Source organism: Bufo gargarizans, chromosome 2, assembly GCF_014858855.1.
Source record: "Bufo gargarizans isolate SCDJY-AF-19 chromosome 2, ASM1485885v1, whole genome shotgun sequence".
NCBI classification, from domain to species: Eukaryota; Metazoa; Chordata; class Amphibia; order Anura; family Bufonidae; genus Bufo; species Bufo gargarizans.
Window position 1 is genome coordinate 102,897,830 of NC_058081.1, and position 26,542 is coordinate 102,924,371.

General features: G+C 44.3%; 1 protein-coding gene across 2 annotated transcripts in view; it reads left to right on the top strand.

The window, feature by feature from the left end:
* Positions 1-7,274: 7,274 nt before the first annotated feature.
* Positions 7,275-26,542, top strand: part of WDR76 (WD repeat domain 76) — a 93,538-nt gene continuing 74,270 nt past the window's right edge. For both annotated transcript variants that reach the window (XM_044279335.1, XM_044279337.1), the window contains exons 1-9: positions 7,275-7,412; positions 9,138-9,413; positions 12,697-12,897; positions 14,781-15,005; positions 15,877-16,110; positions 18,583-18,843; positions 19,770-19,937; positions 24,644-24,761; positions 24,845-24,975. In XM_044279335.1, coding sequence (XP_044135270.1) covers positions 9,210-9,413; positions 12,697-12,897; positions 14,781-15,005; positions 15,877-16,110; positions 18,583-18,843; positions 19,770-19,937; positions 24,644-24,761; positions 24,845-24,975 — 1,542 coding nt within the window. In that variant the 5' untranslated portion in view covers positions 7,275-7,412; positions 9,138-9,209. The remainder of the gene's footprint in view (positions 7,413-9,137; positions 9,414-12,696; positions 12,898-14,780; positions 15,006-15,876; positions 16,111-18,582; positions 18,844-19,769; positions 19,938-24,643; positions 24,762-24,844; positions 24,976-26,542) is intronic.

Consider the following 26,542-nt stretch of genomic DNA (forward strand, 5'->3'; position numbering starts at 1 on the left):
GAGTCGCTCTGCGGAACAGCACCACTTCACCACCAATGAGTGGGCCTCCATGCGAGACCTGTGTGCCTTGTTGCGCTGTTTCGAGTACTCCACCAACATGGCCAGTGCCGATGGTGCCGTTCTCAGCGTTACTATTCCACTTCTATGCCTCCTTGAAAAAAACGCTTTGGGCGATGATGGAAGAGCATGTGGCACAGGAGGAGGAGGAGGAAGAGGGGTCTTTTACAAGGGTTTCAAGCCAGTCATTCACAAGTGGCTCTGAGAGTGGGTTCCTGCACCAACATACGCCAGGTACACAATTGTCCAGCCAGAGCACAGTTCCGGAGGATGACGAGGAGGAGGAGGAACCTGTGTTCACAGCAGAGTTGCATCCAAACCAGCTCATGGGCATCACTAGTGCATGGCTGGGGGGATACAGAGGACACAGACGATACACCTCCCACAGAGGACAGCTTGTTGTTGCCTCTAGGCAGCCTGGCACACATGAGCAATTACATGCTGCAGTGTCTCCGCAACGACTGCCGAGTTGGCAGTCTAACGACGCGCTGCTGATGGCATTCCCACCTGACAGAGGGGGCACAGTGGAAGCACAAGGCGAAGGCAGAGGAGGAGGAAGAGGTCGCCAACGCAGCTGTAGCACCTCAGAAGGCAGGGTTAGCATGGCCAAAATGTGAAAAAGCTTTGTCAGCACGCCACAACAACCAGCACCCACCACCAGCTGATATGGAACGTCTTAGCAGCATTTCAGCAACATGGTGGAGCAGTAGGAGTGCACACGCCTACACGTACTGACAGATGGGTCTGCCCCCTTCAACTTTCGGGTCTCCAAATTGGGCACATGGTCTGAGCTTGCCCCTTATGCCTTGGAGGTGCTGGCCTGCCCTGCAGCCAGTGTATTGTCTGAACGTGTGTTTAGCACGGCAGGGCCGTTATCACAGACAAGTGCAGCCGCCTGTCCACAGCCAATGTGGATAAGCTCACGTTCATTAAAATAAACCAGGCATGGATCCCACAGGACTTGGCCGTACCTTGTGCAGAATAGACATGTATATCAGCCTCACCTAGCCATTGTTATACTCCAGCACAGTTTCTCATTGTTTTATTCTTTATATTTTCCAATGTTTTGGGGTGTACCCTAATTTAAACAACAACAAAAAATACCAGTGTTGGCTACCTCATCCACCGCCGCTTCCACCTACACCGCCACGTCCACCGCCTCCTCAACCTCCTACTCCATATGGACCTTCACCTCCTAGTTCAAGATTATTATTTTTACGTATTTTAAGTCATTTCACTAATTCGTCTGATACATTGTTGGGTCACATACCCAAATTTTTGGCTGTGATACCCCATCTCTACATAGCGGACAGGGAAATAAATTTCACTAATTCGTCTGTTACATTGTTGTGTGACATTCACTTATTTTTGGCTGTGATATACCCCTGCTCTACATTGTGGACAGGAAAATACATTTCACTAATTCATCTGTTACATTGTTGTGTGACATTCACCAATTTTTGGCTGTGATATACCCCTGCTCTACATTGTGGACAGAGAAATACATTTCACTAATTCATCTGTTACATTGTTGGGTGACATTCACCAATTTTTAGCTGTGATATACCCCTGCTCTACCTAGTGGACAGGGAAATACATTTCACTAATTCGTCTGTTACATTGTTGGGTTACATTCACCAATTTTTGGCTGTGATATACCTCTGCTCTACCTAGTAGACAGGGAAATACATTTCACTAATTCGTCTGTTACATTGTTGGGTGACATTCACCAATTTTTGGCTGTGATATACTCCTGTTCTACATAGTGGACAGGGTCAGAAATTCTCATCTTGTGCGCTAGAAAGTACATTTGTGGCCTACACTGCATTTAGGACAGTACGAATGGTGAGGCCAGAACAAGTACAAACGATAGTAGATTGGGTGGCTGACAGTGCCTCCAGTTCCTTCACATTGTCTCCCACTCAATCCACTGCTAAAAGATCAGAGTTGGCACCTTCAGCCCATGGCCATCTGTCTTTCAACTCACCCCCTTGCAAATCAGGCAATCAGTCTGAGCCCCAAGTCATGCAGCAGTCTCTTATGCTTTTTGATGACTCTGCTGGCAGGGTTTCCGTGGGCCATCCACATAGCCCTGCCCCAGAAGTGGAAGAGATTGAGTGCACTGATGCCCAACCATTTATGTTTCAGGATGAGGACATTGGAAGACCACCGCAGCACGTCTCTGATGATGACGAAACATAGGTGCCAACTGCTGCGCTTTCTGCAGTGTGCAGACCAACAAGACGGGCAGGGGTAAAGATTAGGTGGAAGATGATGTAGAGGATGATGAGGTACTAGACCCCACATGGAGTCAAGGTCATGTGAGTGACGTGTGCAGTTTGGAGGAAGCGGCAGTGGTCGCACAGAGGCACTAGTACAGCAAAAGAGGGAGCAGGGGGCAAAAGCGTCTGTTACATTCTTGGGTGACATTTTACCATTTTTGCCATGAATAAACCTCTGCTCTGCATAGGTGACAGTGACCTAAATTTCAAAAAATCGTCTGTTACATTCTCAGGTGCCATTTTACCATTTTTGCCGTATACGAACCCCTGCTCTGCATAGGTGACAGGGACCTAAATTTTGTAAAATCTTCTGTTCAATTGGTGGGTGACATTAACCCATTTTTGCAGTTGAAAAACCGCTGCTCTGCATTCGTGACAGGGACTTAAATTTCTAAAATTCGTCTTTAATTGACACGCGCCCCCTCCTTTCATTCTATCCTTCCGCTTTAATAACTTTTCCCACATTTCCGCCCGATCACATTTCAGCCATTGACCTCCCTTGGATGTGGTATCCCTTTCTCACGCTCCCTCTCCGGCATGGAATCCTGATTCCCTGTTACCCATGATCAACATGGTAGGCGCATAAAAGAACATCAAAAGTTGATAGAGAAGATATCTAATTGGATCGTGGATGTCACGGGGACATGCGATCAGGCAGAAGTTATCTAGAGTCAACAAAGCGACAGCAGGGCCTCTCCTGTCTAACGTTTCCTAATCCAAAATACCGCAGTGACATTCACTGTAATTTGTTATTAATCATTCCAATAACAGGGCATCTTAAGAGTCCTCTATTGTTATTTATCGTCACTACCTCCACGACTCGGGAGTGGGTAATTGCCACGCGCGCCCTCCTTTACTTGGATGCTTCTGCTTCAATAACTTGTCCCACATTTCTCACGCTTCCTCTCCGGCATGGAACCCTGATTTCCCCGTTACCTGTGATCACTATGGTAGGCACATAAAAGAACATCGAAAGTTGATAGAGAAGATATCCAATTGGATCGTGGACGTCACGGGGACATGCAACATGGTGGAGCAGTATGTGTGCACACGTCTACACCTACTGACTGATGGTTCTGCACCCTTCAACTTCTGGGTCTCCAAATTGGGCACATGGCCTGAGCTTGCCCTTTACGCCTTGGAGGTGCTGGCCTGCCTTGCAGCCAGTGTATTGTCTGAACATTTGTTTAGCATGGCAGGAGGGGGTTATCACAGACAAGCACAGCCGCCTGTCCACAGCCAATGTGGACAACCTCACGTTTATTAAAATGAACCAGGCAGGGATCCCACAGGACTTGTCCGTACCTTGTGCAGAATAGACATGTATACTGGCCTCACCCAGCCATTGTTGTACTCCAGCTTTATTTTTTATATTTCCCAATGTTTTGGGGTCTACCCAAATTTGAACAAAAAAATAATAATAATAATAAAAAACAAAAACCAGTGTTGGCTACCTCCTCCACCGCCGCTTCCACCTCCACCACCACATCCACCGCCTCCTCAACCTTCTACTCCATATGGAGCTCCTCCTCCTAGATCAAGATTATTATTTTTTATTTTTACGTATTTTATGTTATTTGAAGTCATTTCCCTATCCACATTTGTTTGCAGAGCACTTGCCATGCTCTTAACCATGCCTTTTGCAGCCCCATGCCTTTTGCAGCCCTCTAGCCCTTTCCATTACTTTTTAAGAGCCATTTTAGTGCTCCAAAGTTCGGGTCCCCATTGACTTCAATGGGGTTCGAGTTCGGGGTCAAGTTTGGGTACCGAACCTGAACATCCAGGTGTCCGCTCAACTCTAATAAAGACCTTTTTATTTGGGGAACAGGAAGGGAGCAGGGCCACAGGGAGTGAGAGCAGAATAATACGAGGACATCATTTCCCTGGGGTAGTTCCCCCCACAGAGACACGGAGAAGGCCACTAAAAAGGTGTCGGGTATGCTCCAGAAATGGAATCAGGAAAGACACAATTCACCATTGTGAGACGTGCTCCTCAAAGCCTGGTCTTTGCATAAAAGATTGTTTTAGAATCTACCACACCTCTGTTGACTTTTAACTAAATCCACTTTGATCATTTTATAAAACACCCCCTTGAAAATGTATGCTGGTAAAAATTCTAATTTCCCTTTTCTCCACATTTCAATTGGCATTCTAATAAAACCCATAACAAAGCTAAAAAATTTCATTACACCCCTAGAGTTCTGATAGCTCAGAGCCTCTGCAATGTGATGACATATCATATACAGAATTTTGATATAATTTGAGACCCTTGTTTCTTTTAGCTGCTATAGTTAGCGACTACAGTGTATGTCCTACCATATAAAGCTTTTACATCTATATATATATAATTTGTAGGATACCGAATACATAAGCTGTTGCTTATCAGTACACTGAACTTTACAGTGTGCACATACAGCAGATCACGACCACATATGAAGTGTTGCCGTATTCAGGAGAAAATGGGTAACAAATCGTGGGGGGAATTTACTCTGTTACCCCCTGTGAAAATAAATAATGTGGGCCAAAAGCTACATTTTCTTTTTCATTTTTACTGCCAAATATTTCTAAATTCTAGGAATCGCTTGTTGGGTCAAAATTCCTTGGGGGTGTAATTTCCAAAATGGGGTCACTTCTTGGGGGTTTCCACTGTAGGGGTATTATCAATTGCGACATAGCACCTGAAAATTATTCCAGTGAAATCTGCCCTTCATAAGCATATTGTGCTCCATCTGTTCGAAGCTCTGCAGTGCGCCCATATAGCAGTCGACCAACACATATGGGGTGTTCCTGGTAGTAGATATTGAGTTTAGTTTGGCTATTAACCCTTGCTGTGTTACAGGGACAAATTGATTAAAATTGAAAATCTGCCAAAAAATTTGAAATTTCATCTCCATTTTCCTTAAATTCTTGTGGAACACCTAAAGGGTTAACAAAGTTTGTAAAATAAATTTTAAATAATTTGAGGAGTATAGTTTCTAAAATGGGGTCATTTTGGGGTGATTTCTACTATGTAAGGCCCACAAAGTGACTTCAGAACTGATCTGGTCCTTAAAAAAGTGGGTTTAGAAAATTTTCTTAAACAATATAAGAATTGCTTCTAAAATTCTAAGCCTTCTAACGTCCTAAAAATTTTAAATTACATTTTCAAAATGATGCCAACATAAAGTAGACATATGGGAAATGTAAAGTAAAAACTATTTTGTGAGAAATTGCTGAGAAATTCAAATTTTAAAAATTATACATTTTTCCCAATTTTCTGTAAATCTTGGATTTTTTTTTATAAATGAAGGTGAAACATATTGACTCAAACTTACAATGTGTCACAAGAAAACAATCTCAGAATGGCTTGGATAAGTAAAAGCGTTACAAAGTTATTACCACATAGAGTCACATGTCAGATTAGCAAAAATGAGTCTGGTCACGAAGGTGCAAAATGGCCCAGTCATAAAGGGGTTGTGCAAGCACCTGCAAAGGGATGAGGTCTTACTTGCTTCCCAGCTCCAACTCCCTGCTCCTTTTCCTTGCCTACGATGCTCTGCTGAGCTCCACTGCTGTCATAATCCGGTTTGACATCGCCGCAGCCAATCGCAGGCTCCCCTTGCGACCATTTGTCATTATGGAAGTAGAGCCGGACACCGCTGCAGTGATTGAGTGAAGTCTACACAGACATAAGGTATAAAAGAAAGATCTGCACTTGGTCTGGTTTTGGCTCACCATCATTTTAGGCTAGGGCTACACCATGACGTCACATCTAATAATACTGAACGGTGTCACAGTGCAACGTGTGAACAGCACCTGCCCTGTCTACAGGTTGTGTGTGGTATTGTAGTTCTGCCGCATTCACTTAAATAGAGGTAAACTACAATACCAGATTACACAGAGCTTGGCATGTGGGTGTTCTCCTTCACCTCAGAGGCCCTTCTGGAGGTAGCAGCACGTCCCAACTCTGGCACCCGCTCCTATCTGACATTGATAAAATATTCTAGTGATTTGCCATCACTGTCCCAGATGGGAATACCCCTTTAAGGGGTTTTTTAAACGTGTATTTAGCACCATAATACGACTGTGCATAGTGCAGAAGTATGGAGACTAACGCATGGCCATAGTAACATTGGGGAAGCTCTATCAAACTGGTGTAAAGTAGAACTGGCTTAGTTGCCCATAGCGACCAATCAGATTCCACCTTTTGTTTTTCATAGCTCCTTTGGAAAATGAAAGGTGGAATCTGATTGGTGGCTATTAGGGATGGGGGCGAGTCGACTTCAGGTGAAACATCCAAAGTCGATTCGCATAAAACTTAGTTTTGATACTGTACGGAGCGAGTATTGGAATGTATTGGCTCCTATGAGCCGAAGTTATTACTTCGCAAAGTCTTGAGAGACTTCTGGTAATAACTTCATAAATTGATTTCTACTGTAAAAATTTTTTTTTTACATTATTACCCAAAGTCTCGCAAGACTTCGCACAGTAATAACTTCGGCTCATAGGAGAGCCAATACATTCTAATACTGTACAGAGTGAGTATTTAAATAAAGTTTTACGCAAATCAACTTCGGATATTTTATCCGAAGTCGATTCGCTCATCCCTAGTTGCTATAGGCAATTAAGCCAGTTCTACTTTACACCAGTTTGATAACCGCCCCCATAGCGTATAAAGCTGGTCCATCCAATTGTGCCTGCTATCCTTGTTATCAATACAACAAAACTAAAAAAATAAAAATCTGGAAAACCCATGACAACGCTTATTTGGGGAGTTATTCTAGTGCAGGGGCTGGGAGAGGACCTGCCTACAGCAACCAAGCCTCTCTGCAATGACCTGAACTGTCTCCACAGCATCGCAGGAAAGCGACAGCTTCCGGTGTAACTAAGCTCCGCCCACTACTGGAAGAACGTTCATTCGTGTAAGAATCAGTACGTCACTTCCGTTGTGCACGTGGTTCATTACGCAGCTGACTGGGCGGGAGATTGTAGTGAACGCTGCGTGTGTACCGGGAGCTAGGCACAGTCTGTTGCCGCAGGTGTACGAAGTGAATAAAATACGTCAAAAAGAAAATAGGAGGCCGGGTACCTCGGGTGAGTGAGCCCGCAGTGCTTTACTGCAACGTCGTGCAGTTGTTCCTGTTCCTACCCTGTTGTGTAACCTCCTCTGTGATGGATGTTGTTACATATACAGTGCAGCGTCCCTCCCACCAGACCCCCCCCCCCCTGCACTGGCTCCTATGGCCACACAACCCCACACTGACCCCCCTCTCCAGCAGTATTTGTAATTCCTTTTGGTATAAAGTGTGTAAAATGATACATTTAGAGACTTCTCTGGTAGAGACCCTTTGAATTCCTCATACTTTCCTCGCTGTGGCTGTTCTGGTTTTCTGCTGCCTCGGTTTACGTTGACTGTCAGCCAGTCACATGTCGCAAAGGGGCCGCAAAATGTGCGAACAGCCCACAGTGTATATGGCCCTTCAAAAAAAGAAATCCCCAAACAAACATGTCCTATTCGTTCTAACAAAGGGCGGGGCTTGCTAATCCGCAATTTGCAGAACGCACTCAGCCGGTGTCCGTGTTTTGCAGATCCGCAGTATGCAGACCACGAAATGCATAGACGCCATTCACACGAGAGCATTGAGCCCAAACTGAATCCTGACCCATTCATTTCTATGGGCCCGTGTACATGAGCGTTGTTTTTCACGTGTCATCTCTGCGTTACGTGAAAATCGCAGCATGTTCTATAGTCTGCGGTTTTCACGCAGCCCTGGTTCCGTAAAAGTGAATGGGAATTCTGTGAAATTGCAATGTGTTTTTTTTTACTGATGGTTGCTAGAATTTTAAAAAATTTCACGCGCTTGAAAAAAAGCATCAAAACGCGCTGAAAAAACTGAACGCAATCGCAGGAAAAACTGACTGAACGTGCGCGCAAAACCTTCATTTTTTTTCCCTGAACAGATCCGGACACAATCTGTATCGTTTGTGTGAAAGGGGCCTTACAGTTGTGTAAATGATTGTTTTGCATAATATAACAGTTGCTTTGTTATTCCTCCTAGAAATATATATATATATATTTGGAGTAAATTCAAGTTGACAATGTATTACCAGTGCGATACCAGTAGGGTAGATCACACTGACAGTCCATTCAGTGTTACCAGTGTCAGACTATGTGGGCACACCTCCTTCCACCCAATTGTAACAGTATTGATACATTTTCTGGAAGAATAACATAGTCACAATTCCAGTTATAAGAAAAGATACCCCTGAACTTTTATTTCATGTGTAACAAAAGTATTTAATGCAGGGACAGGACTGGTGACAGGTCCCAATTAAAGGAATCTAACTGAATATGTCAGAAAACAATCACGAAAAATGTGTCTCCTGCCTTTATGTCCAGTGGTCATGTGACCACACCGCACCCTAGCTCTACCACAGGGATCAGCAACCTTCGGCACTCCAGCTGTTGTGAAACTACAACTCCCAGCATGCTCCTTTTACGTGTGTGTGGGAGTTCAGAGAACAGCCAAGCAAGTGTGCATGATGGGAGATGTAGTTTCACAACACCTGGAGTGCCAGCGATTGCTGACCCCTGCTCTGGCACATTACACTACCCCTTAAAGGGGTCGTCTGGTTTCCTATATTGATGAGCTATCCTCAGGATAGATTGGCGGGGATCTAACTCCTGTCACTCCCACCAGCCAACTGTTTGTGCGTAGCAAAGAAGCCACGTGTATGTATGCAGTGTTAAAGGGGAACTTTCCAGCACCGTCAGATCTGCTCACATGAGCCTGAATGATCTGTTTTCTAATTTCACAGGATCTCATCTCTGAGGACAAGTTGCCCAAACCTTCTCACCTTGTAGACACTTCTTTCTCCCCTCCTGATAAGATGGCTCTTCGGAAGAAACGTCCCTACGAGCAAGAGCTGGAAGGCTCCACGGTCAAAACCAAGTGCCTGTCCCTAGTGTCCGACCATGTAATGAAAGATCCTACAATGCAGAATATTAACTTGAAGTTGAAACTCGACCATCAAAACAAGAAGTGGACAGTAAAGAAACCCGACCGCAGACATCACTCTGATCAGAGCAGACAGGTTGTGCAAAGTTCTTTTCTATGCTGAGCTTTGGGTATGGATAGACGAGGAGGGATTAAACTTCCCAAACTATTTATCAGTCTACCTCTTAGGCTGCGCTCACATCACGTTTTTGTCTTACATTTAACATGCACAGAAAACGTATATGTTAACCGGATGCCATACAGTGGCATCTGTCACCATAGAGCTCCATTGTAAAAAAAATAAAAATACATGTTAAAAGGGTTTTTTAGAGATTTTTATACTGATGACTCATCTTCAGGATAGGTCATCAGTACCTGGTGGGGGTCAGCTGTTTGAGAATGCATTGGCACTCACAGTGGCGCCGTGGCCTTCTCCCTCCTCACAGAGCACAGTGCCATACATTGCATAGCAGCTGTGCTTTGTATCGCAGCAGAGCCCCATTCTCTTCTATGTGGCCGAGCTGCTTTTAGGCCACGTGAGCGATAACGGTAACATCACTGGCCTAGGACAGTGGTTGGCAAACCGCGGCTCGCGAGCCACTTGAATGCGGCTCTTACAGGTGACCTGTGTGGCGGCGCTGCAAAGATTTGTAACTCCGCTACTGTCGCTCCGCTAAGCGCAACTGCCCATGGAGACCTGGGCGGCGCGTGATCCGGACTAATATAGAAAGGAGGGGGCCCCCCGCCGGCGGCCGATCTGAGCCCTGCTCTGCCTGCCTCTTTAAGAGACTCGACGAGCAGTGGCTGTGAGTGAGCGTGCCGCGTCTGTCTGATGTTGCCACAGCTCTGCCCCCCAGAGCAGAGAAGAAGAACCAGCGGCAGCCAGCCACAGCCTTTGCCAGGGAAGGCCCACTGCCCACACACAGAAGACTTAATGACTGTGACAGGAGGCAGCCAAGTTCCAACAGTTACTGGTAGGTAGGTTGGTTAGTTATAACAACTTAGTTACTGGATCCCAGTCCCACCATCTCACCCGTCCCAGTAGTGCCAGCCAGTGTACTGTAACTAGCCCGCCCTGGTTCTGTTATTTGGATTGGACTGGAGAAATGTGCATTGGATTGGGGCGGGAGGGTCATGAGAGAGATTTCTGTGCATGTGCTGGCACTGCTGTAGAAATGTGCCATGGGGCCACGGCTGCCATGGTTCTGTTTGGACTGGAGAAATGTGCATTGGGGGGTCCTTATTGCTTTTCGCCCCAGGGCCCCATTTCACCTAGCAAAGCTGGAGAGGGTGTGTACAAGTCATATCACCCATATTTCCTCCCACTATTAGGAACATCCTCCTTCCAAACGTCGGAACGTGCTGCGTCAGAACAGGAAGTGACAAGGGATAGTGAAAAAAAAAATTGGCTCTTAAAAGAAATTTTAGTCGCGGTTTTGTTAATATTTGGCTCAGTTAACTAAAAAGTTTGCCTACCGCTGGCCTAGGAAAAGCTAAAGGAGAAGGCTGCAGCCCTCACAGGAGAGCCGCTGCCTTCCCTAACAGCTGATGGGCGGGGTCCTAAGTGTCAGAGCTCCACCGATCAGATACTGATGACATATCCAGAGGATTCGTCACCAGTATTAAAGTATCGGAAAACTCCTTTAACGTATACATTTTTTTTTTTTACTGGCAGGATGGAAAAGCGTGGTGTACTAAGCTTTTGTATCTTTTTTTCCCCCCCAAACATATATGTTAAACATAGGGCAAAAACATGATCTGAACCCAATCTTATTGAGATGAAGAATGGGAATGGCGCTCTGTTGTGCTTTGACCAAGTCCGAAGTTTTATCTAGTCAGAATTTCATAACCATGCTGTCCTCAAGATGTTTATGGATTACTTAAACAGGGTTTTTCTATTGTAAAAAAATTATCTATCTGGAGCTGATAAATGTATGCTTGCAGAGGTCCAACCACTGGGACGCCTACTGGTCACGAGAAGGGAGGTCCCAGAATCCCATGTGAATGGAGCGGTAATGGGCATGCAGGACCATCACGCTATTAGCTGTCTGTAGCACTAGCGGAGCTTGCTGAGCAGATCATTGTATGGGCTCACAGAAAGTATATGGTTGTTACCCCGCTAACACCCTCTTCCAGGTTCAGTCCCTGTCTTCTCAGTCACTATATACACAGTGCTCAATGAGTTCAGGAAGCGACAATCCTCTGTTCCTAGCCATCATATGAGCTGTTGAGCCTTAGCAGACCTAGACCAACTCTGCAGTGAACCTTAAAAGCCTAATTACTTAAAACCTCAGAGACTGTATTCACCTTGTACCTGGGGCTAATATGTCATTCCCAGTTTAAGGAGGCATCAGCAATCGGCAACTAAAAAAAATGTAAGGTTAAATGCCTCCCATAGGTCTTGTATGACATTATGGGGGGCACAAAGTGTAAAATAAATAAAGATGAAATGATTTTTTTTTTTTTTTTTAAAGCCACATAGGCCACAACACAGCTTATAGCCCCGTTCTTTAGCAACCAAAAACTACGGTAGATATCCCTGTATATTAAAACGACCATTACAGAAAGGGGACATCATTTTAAAATATTCTTTTGTTGCGCTTTGTGCTATTAAAGGGCTTCTGTAACCCCCCCAAAAGTCATTTTTTGTTTTTTGGCTACTTAAAATTCTTATACAGCGATTTTTCAATATATAGTGCTCTTAGCCTTTTTCGTTCGCTCAGCCGCTCCTTCCTTAATGCGCCTGCGCCGATGATGTCACATCTACACCCGGCGCAGGCGCACTGAGGAAGGAGCGGCCAAGCGAGCGTCCTCCGTACCGACTGAAGACCGGTACGGCGCAGGCGCGAGATTTATAACGCAGACAGGGCCAGCCAGAGGACGAGAGTGATCGCTGGCCCTGTCAGTCAACAGGAGGAGGGGGCGTTTTTTTGAAAGCAGGTATGCGGCTGCTACCAGCAAGTAACCGCCCTACTTGCTGGTAGAGAGGGAATTTACATATCATAAGTCTGTTTTTTAAAGAAACTAGTGAACGAGAAAGGCTAAGAGCACTATATATTGAAAAATCGCTGTATAAGGATTTTAAGTAGCCAAAAAACCAAGGTATGAATAAATGAAGAACAAAAAACACATCAAGCCCCATGTGACGCTGAAAAAAGGCACAAAAATGATTTATGTAACCGAACAGGGAAAAAAAAGTTATGGCTTTCAAAGATGCATGCACTAAAAAAATGTCTGGTTTTGGGATGGGGGGTTGTAAATGATCCGAACTGGATAATATTATGTATATAATTATATATTACAAAAATATATAATATAAAAATATTATATGTACATAATACAAATGATCCTTATTCAGAATGATTTTGTTTTCTAAGCAGGAACCTGCACCAGCCTCTACTACAGATATGACAAATACTCATCACCAGCAGCAAGGTACTATGGTGAACAGAGTTTGCTTGTCACCTCCAGAAGAATCCACAAAGGTTCCTGTAGTCCGACTGTTTCGCCTGAATATACAGACTGAAACTAAAGAGGAAAAATCCTCAAATGAATTTGACACAGAGCAACATCATGAACAGGTATAGCCTATTTACTGTGACACAGCAACATCATGAACAGATATAGTCTCTTGGTTGGTTGTGTGTTTTAGAAAACAGTCCTACCTCCGTCTGTATCTGGCCCACATGTACAGTATAGACCAAAAGTTTGGACACACCTTCTCATTCAAAGAGTTTTCTTTATTTTCATGACTATGAAAATTGTAGCTTCACACTGAAGGCATCAAAACTATAAATTAACAAATGTGGAATTATATACATAACAATAAAGTATGAAACAACTGAAAATATGTCATATTCTAGGTTCTTCACAGTATCCACCTTTTGCTTTGATTACTGCTTTGCACACTCTTGGCATTCTCTTGATGAGCTTCAAGAGATAGTCACCTGAAATGGTTTTCCAACAGTCTTGAAGGAGTTCCCAGAGATGCTTAGCACTTGTTGGCCCTTTTGCCTTCACTCTGCGGTCCAGCTCACCCCAAACCATCTCGATTGGGTTCAGGTCCGGTGACTGTGGAGGCCAGGTCATCTGGCGCAGCACCCCATCACTCTCCTTCATGGTTAAATAGCCCTTACACAGTCTGGAGGTGTGTTTGGGGTCATTGTCCTGTTGAAAAATAAATGATGGTCCAACTAAATGCAAACCGGATGGAATAGCATGCCGCTGCAAGATGCTGTGGTAGCCATGCTGGTTCAGTATGCCTTCAATTTTGAATAAATCCCCAACAGTGTCACCAGCAAAGGACCCCCACACCATCACACCTCCTCCTCCATGCTTCACGGTGGGAACCAGGCATGTAGAGTCCATCCGTTCACCTTTTCTGCGTCGCACAAAGACACGGTGGTTGGAACCAAAGATCTCAAATTTGGACTCATCAGACCAAAGCACAGATTTCCACTGGTCTAATGTCCATTCCTTGTGTTCTTTAGCCCAAACAAGTCTCTTCTGCTTGTTGCCTGTCCTTAGCAGTGGTTTCCTAGCAGATATTCTACCATGAAGGCCTGATTCACACAGTCTCCTCTTAACAGTTGTTCTAGAGATGTCTGCTGCTAGAACTCTGTGTGGCATTGACCTGGTCTCTAATCTGAGCTGCTGTTAACCTGCGATTTCTGAGGCTGGTGACTCAGATGAACTTATCCTCTGCAGCAGAGGTGACTCTTGGTCTTCCTTTCCTGGGGCGGTTCGCATGTGAGCCAGTTTCTTTGTATAGCTTGATGGTTTTTGTGACTGCACTTGGGGACACTTTCAAAGTTTTCCCAATTTTTCGGACTGACTGACCTTCATTTGTTAAAGTAATGATGGCCACTCGTTTTTCTTTACTTAGCTGCTTTTTTCTTGCCATAATACAAATTCTAACAGTCTATTCAGTAGGACTATCAGCTGTGTATCCACCTGACTTCTCCACAACGCAACTGATGGTCCCAACCCCATTTATAAGGCAAGAAATCCCACTTATTAAACCTGACAGGGCACACCTGTGAAGTGAAAACCATTTCAGGTGACTACCTCTTGAAGCTCATCAAGAGAATGCCAACAGTGTGCAAAGCAGTAATCAAAGCAAAAGGTGGCTACTTTGTAGAACCTAGAATATGACATATTTTCAGTTGTTTCACACTTTTTTGTTATGTATATAATTCCACATGTGTTAATTCATAGTTTTGATGCCTTCAGTGTGAATCTACAATTTTCATAGTCTGTACTGTATACAGTGAAATCTCTTTGAAAACAGCACTCCCATATCCAGACCACATTTCTTTCGTAGCTCCATCATGTATTATGCATATTGGCCATATTCCTTCGTCTTTTTAGACCAAGCTGTATGTTGCTAGGGTTTATTTAAAATCATATCCTATAAAAATATAAAAAATTATGCTTATTCAGAAAATTTTTGTTCTCTAAACAGGAACCTGCACCAGATGATGAGCCAATGCGAAGTAAATCCTCTCCATCTTCTACTACAGAGAAGACAAATACTCATCACCAGCTGAAAAGTACTACAGCGAGCAGAGTTTGCACATTTGAATCTTCAAAGGTTCCTGTAGTTCATCTGTTTCGCCTAAATATACAGACTGAAACTCAAGAGAGAGAATCCACAACTGAATTTGACACAGTACAACATTATGAACAGGTATATCCTCTTTACTGTGACACAGTACATCATCATGAACAAGTATAGCCTCCATACTGTGACACAGCTATATCATGAACAGGCATAGCCTCCATACTGTGACACAGCTATATCATGAACAGGTGCAGACTCTATACTGTGACACAGCTATATCATGAACAGGTGCAGACTCTATACTGTGACACAGCTATATCATGAACAGGTACAGCCTCTATACTGTGACACAGCTATATCATGAACAGGTACAGCCTCTATACAGCTATATCATGGTACAGGTACAGCCTCTACACAGGTACAGCCTCTACACAGGTACAGCCTCTACACAGCTATATCATGAACAGGTACAACCTCCAAACTGACACAGCTATATCATGAACAGGTATAGCCTCCTTACTGTGACAGAGCTACATCATAAACTGGTATAGCCTTTTTACTGTAACACAGCTACATCATGAACAGGTATAGGACTCTTTACTGTGACACAGCTACATACTGAACAGGTATAGCCCCTTTACTGTGTGACACAGTACAACATCATGAACAGGTATAGCCTTTTTACTGTGACATGGAGCAACATCTTGAATGAGTATAACTTCAGTCTGTATCTGGCCCACGTGTATACAGTGATACATCTCTTTGAAAAGACCACCCCTTTATCTGGACCAGATTTCTTTTAAGAGATTTTTAGCTCTGCCGTGTATTATGCACATTGACCATCTTAGGCAGAGCCGCAATATCTTGTGACTTTACACCACTGTATGTTGTTGGGGTTTATATTAAATCAGATAACTTTTATTTGTTTATCTTTACTAAACAATTGGATGATATAAAATAAATGATCCTTATTCAGAAAATTACGTTCTGTAAACAGGAATCTGCACCAGATGAAGACTCAGTCCACAGCAAATTGTTGCCATCTAATCTTGCACAAAATGAACTCTCAGCTTCTACTCATCATCAGCAGCAAGGTACAACGACGGGAGTTTGCTTATCGCCTCCAGAAGAATCCACAAAGGTTCCTGTAGTTCGACTGTTTCGCTTGAATATACAAACTGAAAAGGACGAATCCACAAATGAACGTGAATCAGAGCAGCTTCCTGAACAGGTATAGCCTCCTTACTGTGACACAGCTACATCATGAACAGGTATAAGCCTATTTACTGTGACACAGAGCTACATCGTGAACAGGTATAAGCCTCCTTACTGTGACACAGCAACCTCATGAAGAGGTAAAGCATCCTTACTGTGACACAGAGCTACATCATGAACAGGTATAAGCCTATTTACTGTGACACCGCTATATCATAAAGAGGTATAGCCTCCTTACTGTGACACAGCAACATCATGAACAGGTATAAGTCTATTTACTGTGACACAGAGCTACATCGTGAACAGGTATAGCCTCCTTACTGTGACACAGAGCTACATCGTGAACAGGTATAAGCCTATTTGCTGTGACACAGCAACATCATGAACAGGTATAAGCCTATTTGCTGTGACACAGCAACATCATGAACAGGTATAAGCCTATTTACTGTGACACAGCAACATCATGAACAGGTATAGCCTTACTGTGACACAGCAACATTATGAAGAGCTATACCCTCCTTACTGTGACACGGTACAAGATCATGATCAGGTATAAGCCTATTTACTGTGACGGGTCTCCGTACAGCATTCAAACGCGCTCTTCGCTCAACACTAGTAGAGATGTGTGAAAAACAGGTACACAGACCCATTGAAATTATTGGGTCAGGATTCAGTCTGGATGCTATGTGTTCACTATATGCATCGCATCCACGTGGAAAACTCGCTCGTGTGAAAGAGGCCTAAAGGAAATTTCCTTTGACTAATTGATCTGTGTCCGTTCTTTCTCTCCTGGAAATAGGTAAACACAAGCACCGATTGCTTCCACATTTAGGGTCCATTCACACGTCCGTTGTTTCTTTCCTGATCTGTTCAGTTTTTTGCGGAACAGATCTGGACCCATTTTATTTTTATACAGATCAGGAAAGAAACAGACGTGTGAATGGACCCTAATTGTTAGGTCCCTGGTGCTCTCATTTTTCAGGCCTCTGGTGGAATCTAATTAATTGAGGTCATATGCTGTTTTTTTTTGCCCTGGTGGTTTATTTTGGTGCAAACACGGGTGGAGAGAAGCTCAATGCTGTGACTTCATGTTTTGTGCTTTGGTGGATTTTCAGTTAGACTTTGGCCACCGGGCCTGGTGAAAACTACAGTTACACTTACTGGTAATTGCTTTTCTAGAAGCCCATGACACCACCCCAACATTTTTCCCACCTTATTTTTATGTGGATGAATTGTTTATTACCCCTTAAAGGGGTTGTCCGGGTTCAGAGCTGAACCTGGACATACCCTTATTTTCATCCAGGAGGCCCCCCTGAGGCTAGCATCGGAGCATCTCATGCTCCGATGTGCTCCCTTGCCCTGCGCTAGATCGCGCAGGCCACGGGTTCTTTTGTTTTCAATAACACACTGCCGGGGGGAAAGTTCCGCCCGGCAGTGTGTTCGGTGACGTCACTGGCTCTGATGGGCGGGCTTTAGCTCTGCCCTAGCTGTTTTACTGGCTAGAGCAGCGCTAAATCCCACCCATCAGTGCCGGTGACGTCACCGGGGTTCCTTTCAGCCCTATGGAGAGCCCCGGTACGTCACCGGATCTCCAAAAATTGCCCTGATTTGCGATTTAGCGCAGGTCAAAGGAGAGCATCAGAGCATGAACTTCTCCGATGCTCCTGTCAGGGGGGCTGCCGGGGGGAAAATGGAGGGATGTCCGGATTCAGCTCTGAACCCGGACAACACCTTTAAAGGGGTTATCAAAGATCTATCATGCCCCCCATATGCCCGGGCCCCTCACAGAGGTTGTACTTCGCCAGCACGGCCTCCTCTCATACCGCCACGGCCGCCACTGCATCTCCCTGTCACACGGGTGAAAACATCCAGCATCTGCGTTTGGGGGGGGGGGGGCTGGCAGGCTGCAACGGGAACATCAGGCTGCAACGGGAACATCAGGCTGCAACGGGAACATCACCTGCAATGCTACGGAGGCTCTGTCCCATCACGGCCTGCTATTGGCTGTCATACGCACGACAGGGTTGCAGGGGAGCGAGGTAAGTACAACCTCTGTGAGAGGCCCAGGCATATGCGGGGGCATTATAGATCTTGGATAACACCTTTAAGCAGACAGCTAGGTTGCTGCATTAGTATTATGGGGGATTAGTTTACTTTTTGTTTTTCTCTATATATTGTTTGGGATGCCTTATTTTTTACTTTCTTCTTTTTACTGATTTTCTGTCTAAGGGCCTCATCCTTGCAAATCACAGAGGTGTGGAGGGGACATGAACCTGTCTTGGATGGAAGGTCCTCCTCGCATGCCTGCTGTCATGAGCTTCCAGAAAAGCAATTACCGCTAAACGTAATTGTCATTTTCTTGTTAGAGATTTTTAGCTCCACCATGTGTTATACACATTGGCTATCTTCCTTCATCTTTATAGCCAGAGCCGCAGGGTTATAATTTTTGGGGTGACCCTTATTCAGAATGATTTTGTTCTCTAAACAGGAACCTGCACCAGATGATCACTCAGTAAACAGCAAATCCTCTTCATCTCCTCTTGCACACAATGAACTCTTAGCTTCTACTACAGAGAAGACAAGTACTCATCACCAGCAGAAAGGTACTAGAGCGAGCAGAGTTTGCTTGACACCTCTGGAAGAATCCTCAAAGGTTCCTGTAGTCCGACTGTTTCGCCTGAATATGCAGACTGAAACTCAAGAGGAAGAATCCACAAAGGATTGTGACACAGAGCGACTTTATGAACAGGTATAGCCTCTTGGTTGGTTGTGTGTTTCAGAAAGTGGTCCTACCTCAGTCTGTATCTGGCCCACATGATTACAGTGAAATGTCTCTTTGAAAAGACCACCCCCTTATCTGGACCAGATTTCTTGTAAGAGATGTTTAGCTCCACAGTGTATTATGCACATTGACCATCTTTTTAGGCATAGCCGCAATATCTTGCGACTTTACATTGTATGTTGCTTGGATTTATTTTAAATGCGATCTTTTTTTTTTAGTTTTTTTTTTTCCTGTTATTTTTACTGCTGGGGTTTATAGGAGAACCACTGGTCATGACTGGAGCTTTTGGACAGGAAGTTCTGACATGCCTGACTCCTGCAGTGAGTTAGTGATTTACATAATCTGCATGCAGCATATAAAGCTTTTTTTTTTTCTTTCCTTTATTAGTTATAATACATTTTTTGTCAGTTAAAGCACATGATTCTCCATGTGATCAGTCCTCTTTAAAGAGAACCTGTCATGTTGAACATGGTCTGTTTTGTAGGCAGTACGATATGGGGGCTTGTTTTTATGTGGGGCAAGTTGTAGGTTTCAGCTGCACTGTTGTGATAATCATAGGTCTTAATAAATTGGGCTGGGGGTTTAAAAATAAAAAAAAATCATTCACTGTGTTCTATGGTTCACACGTGTCATTATATATGGTATCCTTTTTTACCCAATTTTTATTTAAAAAAAACTTTTTCACATTTTAGGCCGTTGTCTTTTATTTAGTATTCCAAAGCATGATTGTCCATCTTTTTAGAGAATGCGATATCTAACTTTTTTGTAACATTTCATCACATAATTGTACTTTTTAATTGGCAATGCAATTAATACCCAGCACTTTTTGTTTTCTTCCCTTGTGACCCTCTACTCCTGACATATATTATTATTATTATTTTTTTGCGACAAAGGAACACCGGAAGACAGACAAGCAGGAAAGGCCACATGGGAACACAACCTACACATCACTTGAAGAAATCTGTAGGGGAAAGCAGCCTGTGGTTAAATTATATCGCGTAGAGAAACAGCTGGAAGAAAAGGAATTGAGTAAATTGGACAGTGAACACAACTCGGCTCATGTATGGCTTTTCTGACCTGATTGATTTTTTTCATTACTAGTTACTAGTTTTGCTCTAGAATTTGCGTTCTGATTCTGCTCATGCTGCATTCAAGACTGGAGTAACTTTACCCTTTCTTTTACCCAGTTTCTTTTGTGTTTCTTTTTCTATACGCATAGCTGCTTTAAAACTTGCTAATTGCCCTTAGGAATAGCTAGTTTTTTTGTCTCAGGAGTAGAAGTGTAAAAAAAAAAGCTAAATAATGCTCAATAGCCACTACTGTTGAAGTGAATGGGAACAGAGGAGCTGCACTTACACCAGATCGGCGCTACGATGTTGACGGCAAACAGATAAACAGTGAAGAGAAGGTAGCGCTCGCATTGGGGGACACAGCCAAAGACCCCGGGAGGCGGACACTCAGTAGAAAGTGTTAACTACTCCCACCAGTCATACCCCTCCTGACCTGAGCTCATCAGTTTTAGCTTAGTGTCCGTAGGAAGCAGGTATCTGCTCTGCAGGTCTTGATTTTTTATTTCTCCCCTCCCCCCCCCCCCCCCCCCCCGTTTTCTGACAGGGTCCAGGGTGGAAATACAGGGAGGTTGGCTTTGCAGCGGGATGTCCCCAAACATCCCTAGCAGCCACACAAGAAGAAAAGGTGGCGTTGAGGACGACCAAATCCTCCAGAGCCCGCCAGCCATAGGCCTTCCCCCCCGCCCCAAAAAAGGAGAGACCTAGAGGCTGAAGGATCCTTTGCTGGACTCTGCGCGCGCGCGCCAGTTATTCTACTGAGCCCTATACTCTAACCATGTCCGGTGCCAATCAGGCCTTCCGTCCACCTCGTAAGACATGTGCAGGGCGGCATGGGATGGGGCTGCTCCATTGCTGGCGTTACAGCCCGGTGGTTGCATGCTTCCGAAGCCCCCCTTCTGGTTGACCGCTCACTCCACTAGGGCGGTTAGGGCATCATGGGCGGATACCCACCGCTCTTGTTCTTGCCGGGCTGTTGGGCAGGTTACCCTTGTTTAGTTGCTTCCCTTGCTAGGTTTCAGACATCTATTGTTTGCAGGTGGTGTTGTTTTCCTGTTTTGTTGTCCTTGGCTCCTACTGCTTTTCATACAAACTAATGAGCTCCGTGCCTGCAGGAGGGGTATAGCTGGGGGGAGGGGGGGGGGTGTGAGTTAACACTTTCTGCCTAGTGTCCGCCTCCTAGTGGCAGCACCTATACCCAAGGTCTTTGGTTGTGTCTCCCAATGAACAAGACGAGAAAGAGATTTTACGGTGAGTACCTAAAAATAGATCCAGTTATTCCAGTTGGTTAAAGGCTATGCAAATCTTTGGGGACAATTTTTTTTAATGTATTACTGCATTGTACTTATTTTGAGCTAAAAATAATTTTTTCAATTGGTCTTTATTAAAAAGTATGGAATCCTTTTTTGTGTGCATAGCTGAGATGGTGTAGTAGCAGCCTGTGGATTTTCAGTCTTTTCTGTCGATTTTCTTTTTCTGCTCCCTCACATTATAAACACTCATTATAGCTCAGTTCTTCTCTTACTTATAAGAGAGTGGTTTAAATAAGTGTTTATGACCTCTTAGTAGTTTAGAGATAAGTTTTATTAGATGAAGGCACAAAGTGAAAGTACCAGTCACACAAAAAAACTGTTAATCCCTTGTGACAGAATGGCTTAATATTTTTAATTAAAATTAGATTTTTAGCCAAATGAGTAAAATGCAATAATAAACTAAAATTGCTACCGAAGTTGTACATAGCCTTTAACGTTATGCCCTAGCCACAGGATAGGGGATAACTATTAGATTGGTGTGGGTCCTACCGCTGGGACTCCAACCGATCACAATAACAGGGGCCCCGTACCCCCTGCAGCCTACCCTTAAAAGAAAAGAGTACTGTATTTAGTTGTCTCTGGAACTCCTATACAAATGAATGGAGAGGCCACTCGCATGTGCGACTGGCTGCTCCGTTCTTTTCAGTGGGGCTGCAGGAAGTACTGGCCCCGTTCTCATGATCGGTGGGGTTCCTACCGCTGGGAACCCCATTTATCACGAGAACAGGTCCCTGTACTCCCTGCAGCCGCCCTGTGGTTAGGGGATAAGTTTAATCAACCGGAATACCCCTGAGATGCAAACAGACCTCCAGATGTGGCAAACCCGCAGTGGTGATGATACTCACCTGGTCCCTACTGCTGGGTTCAGTCCGTGTAGCTCCTGGACCAGCACTTCCGCTCCTCTCTGCTATGACCTCAACATCCATCGACGAAGGGGACATGAGACACAAGGGGAAAAGGTCACCGCTGCAGCGGTTATGTCCCCGTGCCCCCCAATCCTTCCCGTTGACAGATTTTGATGTCCACACAGAGGGGATCAAAAGTGCCCATTCAGGAGCTACGCAGATCGAATCCAGTGGCAGGGACAAGGTGAGTGTCCTGACCCCTGTGGGTCTGCCACATCTGGAGGTCTGTTTGCATCCCAAAAAAACCCTTTAAATGAGCCTGCATTACAGCTGTCTGAAAGCAGTAATTATGCAGGATACAGGACCAGAATATATTTCAACAAGTCTAAACTATTTTATGACTTGATCAAATAATAATAATAAAAAAAAAAATTAGTGTTGAGCAAAGCGAGCTTTGAATGCTTCATCCGAAGTCGCTTTATTCAAAACTTTGGAATAATACTGTACAAAGATTCGTCTCTGGTGAGCCAAAGTTAGTTATTCACAAAGTCGCACGTGACTGAGGATGGTGGTAATGGTAGCATGTTCAAAACCAATGGGGAAGACACCAGTGGATATTGATAGGTTGAGAGAGAGGCTGTAATGGTGGAGAAGCAGGTTTTGGCAGAATAGGACTGAGTAGCTGTGTAGAGGGGCTGTGGGGACTGTGTACTGAAGCTTTCTCTGATGTTGACGATCTTTTGTTTAAAGTATCTGGCAAAGTCCTCAGCTAAGGTGAGGGTGGGGGCGCTGGGGGTTGTTAAAAAGTTTAGGGTTGTGAGACAGGGAAGATATGAGAGATGATAATTAGGCCTGTTTTGCAGCAGTGAGTGAGGGTTTGAAAATGAGGAGGGATTGTTTGTATGTGGTGAAGTGCTCCTTAGAATGGGATTTATTTCATCGCCACTCGGTAGCCTTGGAAGCTTGTCTCAGTTCTTTGGTCAGGCTAGTGTGCAAGGGATGTCTGTTGATTTTTTGGGGGTTTATAGATAAGGAGTAGAGTTGGGTAAAGATCAGATCCAGGTTGTGACCATCTCTGTTGGTGGGAGTGGAGCACTGCGAGAGGCCGAAGGTGGAAGAGAGTGCTATAGGAGCTTGGAGGCGGCTGAGTGGCAAGTGTCAATGGGGATTTTGAAGTCACCCATGATGATAGTGGGCATGTCAGCAGAAAGAAAGTGTGCAAATGCGACCAACACAGATGCCTTTAGCACACATGCAGCAGGTCAGCCAGTTTCATAGGTACAGATCTGCTGATAGATGCCCTTTATGGCGAGATTTCCGCGCGGGTGCAATGCGGGAGGTGAACGCATTGCACCGCACTGAATCTGGACCCTTTCATTTCTATGGGGCTGTGCACATGAGCTGTGATTTTCACGCATCACTTATGCGTTGCGTGAAAATCGCAGCATTCTCTATATTGTGCGTTTATAACGCAACACAGTCCCCATAGAAGTGAATGGGGCTGAGTGAAAATCGCAAGCAAGTGCGGATGCGGTGCGATTTTCACGCATGGTTGCTAGGTGACAGTCTATTCACTGTATTATTTTCCCTTATAACATGGTTATAAGGGAAAATAATAGCATTCTGAATACAGAATGCTTAGTAGGTGATCAATTGAGGGTTAAAAAATAAATAAAAAAATTAACTCGCCTTCTCCTCTTGATCGCGTAATTCCCGGTCTCTTCTTAACCTTCAATTGATCACCTACTAAGCATTCTGTATTCAGAATGCTATTATTTTCCCTTATAACCATGTTATAAGGGAAATAATACAATATACACTACAACTAACCCAAACCTGAACTTCTGTGAAGAAGTTCGGGTCTGGGTACCACAGTCGGTTTTTTATCACGCGAGTGCAAAACACATTGCACCCGCGCGATAAAAACTGAACATCGGAATGCAATCGCAGTCAAAACTGACTGCAATTGCGTACCTAATCGCACGGGTTTGCCGCAATACACCGGAACGCATCCGGACCTAATCCGGAAACGCCTGTGTGTACCCAGCCTTAATATTACTTTCCAGTGAAAAAAAATGTTGCAACTTTCTTTTTGTCTAGAACAGGGATATGAACTCAAACTGATGGCCTTCCAACTGTTGAAAAACTACAACTCCTATCATGCCTGGACATCTTACAGCTATCAGGACATGCTGGGAGTTGTAGTTTTGCAGCAGCTGGAGGGCCATGAGTTTGACATCCGTGGTCTAGAATATGTATTGTGTATTTTGTTTTTTCTTAAATTTTTAAAGCAAATCAACCATACAGTAATCTACAAAAAGCACATATAAATATCTATCTTATTAAATTTTCACCCTACCCCACTATCTGCATATGACAACCTCTGTTGTCTGGATTGCAACAGCCTCCAACAAAAAAAAAAAAAAAAAAAGCTCAACTATTCACAAATAACAATTCAGTGTTCTCCATCATTGTATCTTGTGCCACTTTAGGATGATTCTGAACTAAAACTGAAACTTACAAAATGGTTTTATGCCATCAGGAGTTAGCTTCACCAAGTAACAGCGATGCTCATGACGGAACGGATCTGCCTCCCCTTGCACAAAATGCCATACTCTCTCCTAAGACAGATGACACAAGGAAGCATGATCAACAGGAAGGTGACCAGAGAACAATGCTTGCACTTCACTTAAAAAATTCTCTTTAAAGCAGCCTATAGTTCATCCTTTTTTCTTGAATACAGAAACCCTAAATGCTGGATGGGCTACAGGTGAAAGCGACAATGAGCATCACTACGATCATGTACAGCATGTGCAATCTGAAGATCAAGAACAGCAGCCATTGGATGACTCTGATAGTGACCAATTTGAACAGGTACAGCCTCGATTGTTTCTGTACTTAAAACATTACTTCATAGTTGCATACAAGTGGATAGCAAAATTAAAATGATTTCAGCAGTGCTGACAGAGCCACAAATTAAATTTTTGTACTTGCCGTAAAATCTCTTTCTCGTTTGATCCATTGGGGGAACACAGCACCATTGGTATTACCCAGCTACCACTAGGAGGCGACACTAGATATAAAAAAAAGAAAGTTGGCACCACCCAGGTGGGCTATACCCTCTACACAAACACTAGACTAATCAGTTTGTACCAATAGCAGTAGGAGAGAGAAACAAAAGCAAAGAACCAACATGTCCTGGACCGTGAAAGGAAAGGAGAACAGCAGCCCGGTGACAGAAAGAGAAATTAACAGAGAGTAGGATTTGTGCCCCTATTGAATCAAACAAGAAAGGGATTTTATGGAACAAAAATCAAGTTTTTTCGTTAATGTCATTGGGGGACACAGCACAATGGTACGTCCCGAAGCAGCCTCCGCGGGTGGGAACATAACAGTTATGCAAAAGGTTGGGCGCAAAGGTGCAGGTGAACCATGTGACCCAACAGGACCAGTAGAAGCCATAGAATGAAATGGTAGGTAGAAAAACTAAGGAAATGGGCTGAGAGGCTACAGGACCATGAAGAGTCCAAAGAAAACATTTGCGGGAGACCCCCAGGATCCCAAGGACAAGTGGCTGGGAAAAAAGTCCATATGCAAGAAGCTGGGAAAAAGAGAATCTACAGGAAAGGGAGCAGAGCAAGATGTCCTGCGCAAGAAACGAGAGTTGAACAAGTGCGCACTAGAGAGCCAGAGGAAGGATCTGGAAGAACCAGTACTCCCCCTGAAGAAACAGGAGTGCAGCACAACCATAGGCACCTGCTGGTAATGGCCTAGCGCTCTGCACTAAGAGGACAGACCCAAGAAGAAAATAGGATGTCCTAGGGGACCAGAGAACCTGGGAAAAGGACAGGAGCAGTCCTGACCCAAGGAAAATGCCTCCTGAAGAAAAAGGTAAAGGAAGACCCTGAGGAACACTCACTGGCAAAGGAAGGCAATTCCATAAGGACTAGAAGCAGAGGAACCCAATCAATAAGAGGACCCGGTAAGGTAAAAACTCTAAAATGTCTCAGACTGAAAACATGGCCTGCCGGTGGCAAACACCATGTGAAGGCCAGGGTAGAGGGGAAACCAGGAAGCACTGGAGGCTGAATGTGTTGAGAGAAGGAATAGCAAGGACTCACTATGGGAAGGGAGCAAGCCAACTTCCACTGTAAGGTGGGTGGGAAAAGATAAACTCCCTATGAGAATGTGGAAACCCCATCCTGACAGGGAAAGCAGCCAATCCCTGGGGGAGAAAGGGGGTCCTTGGTAATGGCTAGGAGAAGGGAATGTAAAGACATGTTTCCCATGCAAAGGAAGTGAAAATCGAGCCTCAGGAAAACTGGAACAGAATATCGTTGTAAAATGTAAGACCTGAGAAATCCTTGGCCACATGATGTTTTAGGAAAAAAGTAGCCCTGGTATTACAAGTGGAGACATACTTGTCTGAGAGATATTGGAG